Here is an 11,118-nt window from a genome sequence, read left to right as displayed (position 1 = left end):
GGCAGACCCTCATCACTTTCTGCATGCAGAGTTTAGACTTCAGCCGACAGGGAGGAGGTTCACTTCTTTTTAAGAAGGCCAAATATCTGATTCCTAAAGAGAAAAGGGAAAATCCAGGTTCAAGAAGTTCAAAAGCAAACGTTAAAATCCTGATGAAGAGCTATGAGGAGGAGGGGCAGGTAGTCTAGCGGCCATGTTGTTCTCCCCATGTACGGATACTTTAACAATCCTCATCGCAGGAACCGTGCGTTTGAATCCGGCCCTCCCCTGCATGTCATCCCCCTCTCTCTCTCTCTCCTCTCTCTACAGATGTCCTTTCCAATAAAGACAAAAAAGCCCCAAAACATAACTTTCAAAAAAAGAAAAAAGTATGAGGAGAAACCCAAACTGCAAAGAAGTGGAAGATAAAACAGACGAAAAGATGGAGGGTTGAAAAATTGCTGCAAAAATTGAGAGACAGCTGCTGAGGGCGAAGAGAACGAGAGATAAAAGGAGACAGCGAGCGTGATGTCAGGACGCTGGTTAGCGCTCCAAACTGGCTGCAGATGGCGGGACGAAAGGTCAGGGATGGAAATTAAAGAACAAATTCAGAGCAGCAGCATTGGGGGGCGGGGGAGCGGGGGAGCGGGGGGGCGTTCTGACCAGGACAGAAGAAGAAGGCTGAGGGGTCAGCGGTGGACCCGGTGCACAGATTGTTTTTAACAGTAATTAGAAGTTCCTCCAGCTTCCAGCTCGGAGCCTGACCCCCAATCATCCCCCAATTTCAGGCTCTGACTCTCTGACACACGTCTCCTCTGATTGGCTGTTTAGATTTCACAGCAGTTTGAGCGACGCTGGCTGTGTGTCTTCACGGATGGCGGGGAGGGCAGAGGTGATGAGCTGCACTCGCTACACACGTCTTCTTCTCTATAACAACATCTATCACAATCGCCGCACAGAATGGAAACCAAAGGTGGAAGTTACAGCGGATATTAAACGGGGTTTCCCTTGCTCTCTGCGCCGAGACTTTCAGCTTCTTCCCTCTGTTCAGAAGTCTTAAGTCCCCAGAACAAAGCGGTTCAAAGACAGCTTTGTTCCTGCTGCTATTACTGAGCTAAACAAGCTGCAGCGATATTCTCACATGCACACCTATTTATTTTGAACTTTGAACTTTCTCTGGTTCTTAGACGACCTTCCTGGACACACTTGGACGTCACAATCTGACATGTTAAACTTCTGAACCACTCACCTCCTTCTCTCCGATGGAGAGTGGTAACGCCCCCCTCCCCCCCTCCCCCTCTCTGACCCTGATGTTCCTCCACAGGTCACCTCAGTAATGACCCATGTGGTCCCCCTCCGGCTCTCACTAATCAGGGATCCAAGGCCGTCTCATCCACGGCCCCCGACGCCCAGGACAACTGAACACGCTCTGAACCCGGAGTCGTCGTCTCCGTGCCATCTGGCCTCCATGCCTGGCCCTGTCTCCACTCTGCCGGCGATTTATGCCCTCCTGAGGTGTTTTGCCTTTTAACTTGCACATAATTGGCCCCCAGATGCAAAAAAGATGTGGAGGCCACTTTTTATTAGTTGCCAAGCAGAGGTCATTGTTTTTGCGTCGCTATACGGCTCCTCTGCACCGCCAAGGTTAAAAAGACACGCTTTATGTCAGTACCTCGACCAATTACCGAGGGAAATAAGGAGTCCTCACAAAGCCAGACATGAGAGAAGGTAATGAGGGAATACAGAGCTGGATATGTGATGGTTTGTGCGGGATGACAGAGGTAAAAAAAAAAAAAACAATAAAAACAAATCACATGGACTCAAAGCTCTGAAATACAAACTGTTCTGTTTCCTGTGCATGGATCTCACCTCCACCTTCATGGCTGACTCAGCAGAAACGCCTGCTGTCAATTTGTTTGAGTTAATATGTGATATTCACAAGAAAAGAACATGACTCGGCAGGAATAAGAAACTTAAGGGCTTTCCCGTCCCTGGAAGAGTCTGATTAAAGAGGCAGACATCCTTTAAAGTGTCACTCTGATGGCAGATAAATGTGGTGACCTATTCAGAGGTCATGCCTTGACAAACAATAGCACTGTATGAAAACAGGTTTCGGCTTAAAGGCAGGGGTGGTCATTTTTTTAAAAACTAGCAGGATGTTGAAAGTAGCATTCCCTCAGTGCTGCGTCTACTGGACAGAGTAGAGAAGTTAAACAAGCCGTACTCTGTGAACACGATGTGTCTGAACCGACTGTTTGCAGCACAGCCACTAAAAAATGTCATGCTGCATTCACATGAAACAGTTTTAATTAACCTCTGACCCCCGGACACACAGCGAGTCAGGGAGTGTATTCGAAAAAGATCAGGATGAGGAAGTGAATGACCAAATAAGGACATCATGGTCAAAACAAAGTAAGGCATTAACAAATGTGTTTGTACATCATTAAAATTATTGTTTTTGGAAAGATTTCAGGATCATGATTCATTTATTATGATTTAATGACGACTCATTAAATCATAATAAATGAATAAAAAATCTAAAACATAGAAACAAAAATCTGCAATGAAATACATTAAATACATTTATTTCAAAGATATTACTGATGTAGTGCAACATAACTTTGCCTGAATTTGTTTGGACCAGAGAAGGTAGGCGGTTTTAAAGCGACCCCCACACGGCCGTTTTGGACGCCCCTCGGTTTGTCAGATATGAGAGCAGTTATCAGGTCAACAGGTGTTGCAGTGATGGAAGCGGTCAAGAGAAGTGGTTCAGATAGAAGTGATTGTACCCGACCTAAAAAGCCTCTGCATGTTTCTAATAAACTCCACGAGCAGAAACGTGCTCAAACTAGGATCAATATTGGAGATGCTTTTGAAAAATGGAGAGAGGTTAGAACACAGAAAGGTTTACAGACCCATGCAGAGCTGGATAAACACTGAAGCTTCAGAGTCCACCACATGGTGACCTGAGTGAGCATCCACTCTAGAGAGGAGGGGGGGGAGACAGCTCTCTACAATGTGTTGAATTTAGACTGCAGTACCCGTTTTAAACACTAGGTGAGAGTTACATACTGCTCCTTTAATACCTATTAAAAGAGTATCATAAGCGATAATAAATACCAAAGAGCAAGCTTTTATAAAAACAATAGTTAAACTGTGGCTTACTTGCCGAGTTACTCCATATTAAAGCCAGATTTAAAAAAAAAAACATTATTTTAAGTTTCTCTTTTTTGTCATTTTATACTTAAAGGCAGCGAGTTTGATTGTTTTCAGGCATAAAAATAGCAAGAAAAAAGTCCAGTTTTATGGCTTTCAAGTTGTTTTATTCTCTTTATGTTTTATCTGTGTACATGTTTTTTTTATCTTATCTTAAAAGGTTACTTCATAAATAAATGTTTTTATTGTTTTTCTTAGTACTGATGCGATCAAGTTACGCATCTTTTTCTTAAAAATCGCACAGAGAATATGTGTTTTAATCAATGGAAAAATAAATGTGTATTGATGAGAGTGGTTATTTTTACTTCAGTATTTGTTTTATTTATTTGTTTTTTCAGTCAGGCATCATCAGAGACTCCCCACTCTTGGGTCCTTGACGTGGCAGTCATAAACAAACATGGCGGAGGCGTTCGTAGCTTCACAGAGTTTCTGTGTGTTTTTGGACCTTTAAGAGTGATTATCTTTGCTCAATATTAACAATAATTAATATTTAAGTAGTTTATGTTATCTGCTTTGACGTCCTTCACGGGCTCGGGAGTAAAATGAGCGGCTGGGCGGGTTTTTCTGAAGACGAGCTTCGAAAGATTCAGCTCAAAGGTAACTTACTGCACTCTCCTGCTTTTCCACTTTGATGTAACTTTGCTCTCAGTTTCATTACCTGTCAGTGAATAAATCCTCCTGTAAACGTTACTGTGTGTATTTTCAGAGTCAGGGATGTCCGTGGCGGGAGCAGCCCGCGGACGGAAGCCGGCTCCAGCTAACCGGAGTCGGCAGCAGCTGCAGCGGGAGAAGGCGCTTCAGTCAGCGGCTCAGAAACACTCAGGAGCCGGTCTCCTCCTCCTCCTCCCACCGGACCAGCTACTCACCAAACCACCGCCGAAAGAGGAGCCTCAGCCCAGAGCTCCTGTGGGGGCCCCTGTGGAGGCTCCTGTGCCCAGAGCTCCTGTGGGGGCCCCTGTGGAGGCCCCTGTGGAGGTGCAGCAGAATGCAAACCTGCAGCCGGCTGCAGAGGAGGAGAGCCCGGCTGTCAAAGAGCTGGAGACACAGGAAGTGGTCATGTAAGATAAGATAATCCTTTATTTATCCCACAACGGGGAAATTTACAGATCCTATATTATATTATTACATTATATGATATAACTGCACTCTGCATTACTGTGGTACAACACTGCCTCTCTTCTCTGCTGTTTACATTACTGAACTTCATCGTTCATTTTGTACTTGTATATACCCCCTGTTTTTATTTTTATTCATCTTATCTATTCTGTTTAATTAGTATTTTGAGCTTTCTTGTCTGTGCTGCTGTAACGCCTGAATTTCCCCTCTGGGGATCAATAAAGTCTTATCCTATACGAACACTAATGTGGCTACCTGTGCAAACAAAAGGAGGATAAGTTACACGTCATTATTGTGCCTGTTAGCTGGGTGGGGTTACATCATCAAATATGTTTTTATTTATTTTTTTTATATTTATTTTTATTCACAACCGATAATGACAAGCAGGTATCAAAGCATAAAACATTTTTAAACACACAAAATAAAACAGTATTGAAAGTAAGACAAGACTATAATCCCCCCAAACCTGGAACACAGGGTACCACTCCTCTGTAATACGTTAAAAAAAAATAATAATGATAAAAAAATAAAGTAACTTCTTTGATTTTCTCTTCTATGTAGTGTCCGGTAAAGTTTTAAGTTTAGCTAAATGCAATAATACTGTATCCCAGATGCTGTGAAATTTGTTCCAAGACCCTCTCAGTGAATATTTCCAGTTGTATGAAGTGCATTAAGTCCCTCAGGCACAGGGACGCCTTGAGTGGGCTCGATGACTTCCAATGCAGTAGTGTTCTTCTGCGTGTAAGCAGTGTTGTAAAAACAATAACATCTTTATGTCTTCTCCTCAATGTGCAGTTGTCTTTATCTGTAATACAAAATATAGCTGCAGCTGCACTTGCTCGAAGTACAATATTAAGAGTCTTTGATATCGTACTGAAGATCACACCCCAGTAAGATGAAAGGGCAGGACAATCAAATATGTTTTTTGTTATCCAAAGGATGTCTACAGTGTGCCAGGTAAAATGCATTTAAATCCAGTATTTGTCATTGCTTTTATCTTCTGCATCGCATTGCTGGAGCCTGCACTTGTGACCTTATGAATCAGTAGTGTAACTAAATCCGGGCTGCTATCGATGTTTATAAAAACATTAAAGAGTCCATATTCTGCCCTTTTTGGGGTTCGTATATTTAATCTATGTTCCAACTTTTGTACGTTCACAATAGCTAAAGTCTGAAAAAAGTGTCTGTTTTCATGAACTGCTCCTCCTTGCTCCCTCTCCGCTCTGAGTCCATCAGCTACACTCTGTTGAGCCCACACTGTTAGACCCCACGTGGGCCAAGTCTGCTCTGATTGGTCTGCCGAACCGCTCTGTTGTTATTGGTCAGTTGCTCAGCACGCGTCTCGGAAATTTCAACATGAGCTGCTGGGCCACAACGAGCCAATGGGCTTAGATCAGTGATCTCACACTGACAATGATGTCGGACTGACAATTTTTTTTGAGGGGGGCTAGAACCGAGCGTTATATGCAGCTAATGCTACAGCTAACAGGAGGACGTAGGAGAAGCCGCGTTTCCGTGGACTTTGAATTTTTGCACATAGATGTGACTAAACATGCACAGGACACTTGGAAAACACACTAAAGAGCAGATAAAACCAGAAAAAGCAGAATATGGGACCTTTAAGCAGATTCCCATTTTTGTTTTAATTTCTTCTTTTGATGTAACCGTTGATCTCTGTGTGTGTGTGTGTGTGTGTGTGTGTGTGTGTGTGTGTGTGTGTGTGTGTGTGTGTGTGTGTGTGTGTGTGTGTGTGTGTGTGTGTGTTAAATTCTTTGTTTTATTATAGACGGGAAAAGACGCGTCTGGAACAACTGCAGCAGGAGCAGACGCTCATGGAAGAGAGGAATAAGCGCAAGAAAGCTCTGCTGACGAAAACTATCGCTGAGAAGTAAGTGTGGTTGTTTCAGTACCGCGGTGAGTACCATGTAACCACGACAACGGCAGACAATGGTCAAATAAAGACATGAAACACTCAAGCCCAGGAGGTTGTTTTTAAAGTGTTGTTGTTGTTAACAGATCTAAACAGACTCAGGCAGAGGCTGTGAAGCTGAAGAGAATCCAGAAGGAGCTCCAGGCCCTCGACGACATGGTGTCCAACGATATCGGCATCTTGAGGGGCAGGATAGAGCAAGTCAGCTGGGAGTTCTCCTCTGCCAGGTACAACCGCCACACATGGAGACTATTTTGTGCTCTGAGACCAAAACAAGACCAAGACATCTAGGGATCAAGACCATAAATATCACTGAAAAATCATTTTCTTGTGTGCAGGGGGCGTGTCTCTCTAAAGACCCTAACACCGGGAAGTTTGCGTCCGTAATCGGGGGATAAAAATCAAACTATCCAAATCCAAAGTCCACCAAGTCTGAGACCAAGACAAGACAGATTTCTAGTACTACAACACTACTATTTTCTCCAGAAACTTATTCAAACTGCAAAGATTTTGTCAATGAATCATAAGCTCCACTTTCTGAATGAATGTTGTAATCTGTAGAAGCGGCTGTGGCTCAGTGGGCGAGTCAGTCGTCTCTCAAACTGAAGATTGGTGGTTCGATCCCTAGGTCTTGCTGTCGAAGTGACTGACAGGCAACTAGGACCAGATCCATTCAGTGATTTCTGGACGATTAGGATCATTTTGAAGTTGACTCTTTGAGGTTCTCGTAGCCGGTGCAGGGAGCAGTATTCTGTAGCCGTCTTTGACAGACCAGTTCACAACCTGCTGCAGATACAAGATGTGCCAGGATCTTGAGGTAGATTTCTTAAAGGTCCTGCAGGAAGCATCACAGTAAGAACAAACCCTGAAGGGTGCAGGTACTGTACTGTACTGTACACATACTGTAAATGCTGCCCCCTGCAGCTTGTTTGCCGTAATCATGACATCTCTTTCACCCCAACATGAGTCCTGCTCATGTGTCCAACACCCAGAGTAAAAACAAAGCAGCATCACATATAAACCTGTGAACAGTTCAGTCAATATAAAATGAAAACAGTGAACAACTCGAGCTGTAGCGACGTCGTCTCTTTCTTTTCTGTTTTCACTCTCCTGAATTGGTGAAGCGTTAAAGTTCCCGGCAGCACAGAGAGCATGAGGTCCACAATCAGTTTATAAAACTTCTGGTGAATGTGTGTGTGACCTTGTCTCTGCACAGATTCACCAACGCTTGATTACAGATGTTTGTATAACAGGAAGACGAGCTGACCTTCACACACTCCTCCTCCTCTCTCCGGACTCTGTTATGATTTTGTTGATTCAATCGATGGTCGGGGGTTTCTGCTGAGCTTCAGAATTAAAAAAAAAAAAACCCTGAAGAGAAGATGTTTGACATTATGTGTTTGGTTTGCGGCGTGTTCCCAAACAGAGTCTGATGTTCTGTTGTTCACAATGAGAAAAAGGTTGGGGGGTGCCTGTTTTTACCCCCGCTAGGGAACACTGGGATTGTCAGTACGGCTGCCAGAATGAGGCTGAAGTTTCAGGATTTCTTCTCCAACTTAAGAGTCTGTATCTCCCGGGGGGGTTTTTTGCCCATTTGGGGTAAAAGTTATTAAAAGTTCCTGTACTCACTTTTTAAACATTTTATAAACAACATATCAACGTTTTTCAATCGTGATTTGCATATAAAGTTTTTTTAATTGGAAAAAAAATGAAGAGTAGAATCACTCCCTTGATTCCCCGACATCCTCAACGTCTTCTTTTGTTATTGTTTTTATTGAGAGCCCCCTGGTGGTGGAGTTTACATCCTGTGCGTTTAAAAGAAGCGCTTAAGCAGCATACTGAATCTAACTTCAACACTCGTGCTGTCACAGGATTAAAGTACTTCACATTGCTAAAAGTTACATCCTGTTTTACGCAGAGTTTAAGAGAGAGTCTTTGCAGTCATCTTATTCTGTTTCTCTTTGTTTATTTACATATTTTCTCAGAAAGCGATATGAGAAGGCGGAGGCTGAGTACGTGATGGCCAAGCTGGACCTGCACAAGAAGAGGGAGGTGAAGGAGCAGCTGACGGAGCACCTCTGCGCCATCATCCAGCAGAACGAGCTGCGCAAAGCCCACAAGCTGGAAGAGCTGATGCAGCAGCTGCAACTTCAGGCCACCGAGGAGGAGCTGGAGAAGCAGAAAAAGGAGGAGGAGGAGGTGGAGGAGAAGAGGAGAAGCTGTGTGGAGACGCATGGTAACGGGTCGATGGAGAATCAGGAGGGATCCGTTCAATCAACCAAAGACTGTGGAGCGCCGAAGGAAGAGAGTGTGAAGGAGAGAGGAGGGGACGTCCAACAGACGGCTGAACAAACACAGACTGAACAGGAACGTAAAACTCTAGAAAACGGTGCCCCGTGTGAGGTCACAGCATCCTGATGCTCAGTAAAGAGACACTCAACTTTCATCAGCTGTTGTGAAAACTATGTGGACATCATCATAACATGTCAGGCTGTAGAGCTTAATATAAAACACTAACAGGAATGTTGTCCTCCAATACTGTCGGCCAGATCTTTACAGTGCTGCTGCAACGTCCAGGGCAGCGTGTTGAACAGAAATAGTCTCCCTCTGTGAGGAGCATGCGAGAACAACAGGTCAGCAGAATATCTGGAGCAGTCCTCCTGAAATTATCGAAATATTTTCAGGAATGCAGATGTGAAAAACAGCTCGAGTAGATAACTTTAGCCAGCAGCGGCTTAACGGGGCTTGGCAGGAAAAAGTCTGGGTGCAAAAATCCAGCCAATTGTGTTCACACATGCAGCTCAACCAGAAAATTATTGGGAAAAATTCAGGTGTTTTGTGCTTGTGAGAAAACACCTACTTAGCTCCTAATTCCCTTAAATACGAGGCCCCATAATCCTTTTGGTTGAAGTTCCTAAAAGATGCAGGTTTTGGGAATGAAGTCGTCATTTTTGCCTTTTTTTTAACCAAATGATCACTTTCACAGAAGTTCCCTGAACACATCGATTGAACCATTTAAGACTCCTCTTTTCTTTATTCTTTGGGAAGAAATGATTCTGGGCTGCTCTGCATGTCGTCTAAAAGGTGCGAGCTTTTGAGGATCAGTTGAACATGAACTTTATATTTAGGGGGACTCGGTTAGTTATCGTCAGTGAGTGTCACAAACTGGCTTTAAGTGTCACCTTGTTTCCTTGTTTCCTAAATGGTTCAGGCAGAGTGATGTACGGCTGCTTGTCTTTAGAAAACAAACTTCAGCCTCCAAAGATTTGTTTTTGGTTTTCAAACTGTTCTATGCTGTCGTCACTCGAGCCCTCGGTGTGTTTGTGTGAACCTGCAGGATCACACATTCAGCTGCAGCGTTGACTCTGTCTTTGAGATTACAAACATGTTTCATGAATCACGAGGTTAGTCTCAATCAGACGCTGACTGTTTCCCACTCTTTTCTCTTTGTGGTAAAAAAACACTAAGATGGGTCCTGTTTTATTTCCTGACTCCATCCCTCTCTTTGCTCGGCCGACAAACCGAGCCGTCCCGTGTGTTGTAGATGAACATGTTAGCCGGCGCTGGGCTCGTGTTTCACAAAGCTCATTTCTGATGTTGTCGGTGCGGCGCGGAGCAGCGGGCCTCCTCGACGGTAAGACGATCTGTGCTCATGTATGTACAGATGATTTTAGCGGCATGTCTTTCTGCAGACTCTCTCTCTCTCTCTCGCTCTCTCTCGCACATGGAGCAATGTGGTGAAAATAATATATAACAATCATCTCTTTCACTTTCTACATGTGGGTCTGACTAAAGTCTGTAAACTCTGAATGTTCGATGAGACTGATGATTATAAAAAGATATTTAAACAGGGGAGATATTTAGATTAAAGATACTTTACTAAAATAAAGGGTTAAAGTGCACGCTTTCCTCTCTTGTGTTCCTTCTTTTTTTCAGCGTTTAGATAAAGAGCTTCCTGCAGGACTGACGCTCGTGATCATGTGCAGGAATCCACACTTAGGGAAGGGGGGGGGAGCACCGTGGGACCCTCGCCGTGTATTTTTAAAAGTGCAGTAAGTGTTTCTGTAAAGCGCTTTGAGATTTTTTTTACAGCGCTCCGGTCACATCTGGCCGTCTGAAGGAGAGTGCCGTAAAAGCAGCTCTTTTAATTAGTTGTGAGGTAGAAGCTCGGAGACGTGGAGAGCGACCGCCATCCCCTTCTCTCTCTCTCTGTCCCCGCTGAATCTCCAAGGTCAAATGTTTGAAGTCCCGCCGAGTGCATTTCAGCTCAGATTCCCCCAAATTACAGAGAAGATTACGCAAAGTGACGGAATGATGTCATTTCTGCTTCAGTGAAAGTGTCTCATTTATGTTTCATTTCAAGACAAACATCATTGTAGTTTGTTCACCTCGTGAAGCGTTCTGTTTTAAAAAACTTGACTCCCTTTTAACACTTTAGTTTATGCATCTCAGTAAATATAAAAACAATTCAGCAGCTCTCCTACTTCGAAGAAACTAAAAGAAACAAATGAAAGGCTGAAACATGTTAAAGAATATTTTATTGGGAGTGTGTGAGGCGTTACTCTGCACATTCAGATTCTTCCAGAATACGTGATGCATTCAGGCACCGATGCATTTGTTAAGTCAAGTCTGCAGCACTTTCCTATCTGTAGACTTGAGCATTGGCATTTCAGGGCAGTTTTTGAAAATCCTCTTTATCTTCAAAAAAACATAAAAACTGCAATTTAATTCAAAAAAAGGAGGAGCTGGTCATTTACTTTTTGTTTAATCAGAGATGGCAGGAGTTAAATGAAGGCTCATCAGGGTGTAAATTCAAAGTGGTATCAGTGGTTTGAAGTGTTATTTATTTTTTATTTTTTTATTGCCTGCACAATCGA

General features: G+C 43.5%; 1 protein-coding gene across 1 annotated transcript; it reads left to right on the top strand.

Moving 5' to 3' along the window:
- The first annotated feature begins 3,577 nt into the window (after positions 1-3,577).
- On the top strand, positions 3,578-10,143 carry gorab (golgin, rab6-interacting). The gene is made up of 5 exons (XM_020654929.3): positions 3,578-3,792; positions 3,902-4,253; positions 6,098-6,199; positions 6,328-6,468; positions 8,227-10,143. Exons 1-5 carry the CDS (start codon positions 3,738-3,740, stop codon positions 8,657-8,659), a joined length of 1,083 nt encoding a protein of 360 aa, XP_020510585.2. The 5' UTR covers positions 3,578-3,737; the 3' UTR covers positions 8,660-10,143.
- Positions 10,144-11,118: the final 975 nt, after the last annotated feature.

The sequence above is a fragment of the Labrus bergylta genome, chromosome 6 (genome assembly GCF_963930695.1).
Source record: "Labrus bergylta chromosome 6, fLabBer1.1, whole genome shotgun sequence".
Taxonomy (NCBI): Eukaryota; Metazoa; Chordata; class Actinopteri; order Labriformes; family Labridae; genus Labrus; species Labrus bergylta.
This window is presented reverse-complemented; position numbering and strand designations above follow the sequence as displayed.

Excerpts from the sequence above, each read along its gene's own strand:
- gorab (XM_020654929.3), top strand. The coding sequence starts at position 3,738 with ATGAGCGGCTGGGCGGGTTTTTCTGAAGACGAGCTTCGAAAGATTCAG. Across the intron at positions 3,793-3,901 it reads TCGAAAGATTCAGCTCAAAG|AGTCAGGGATGTCCGTGGCG; the intron begins GTAACTTACTGC and ends GTGTATTTTCAG. Across the intron at positions 6,200-6,327 it reads ACGAAAACTATCGCTGAGAA|ATCTAAACAGACTCAGGCAG; the intron begins GTAAGTGTGGTT and ends TGTTGTTAACAG.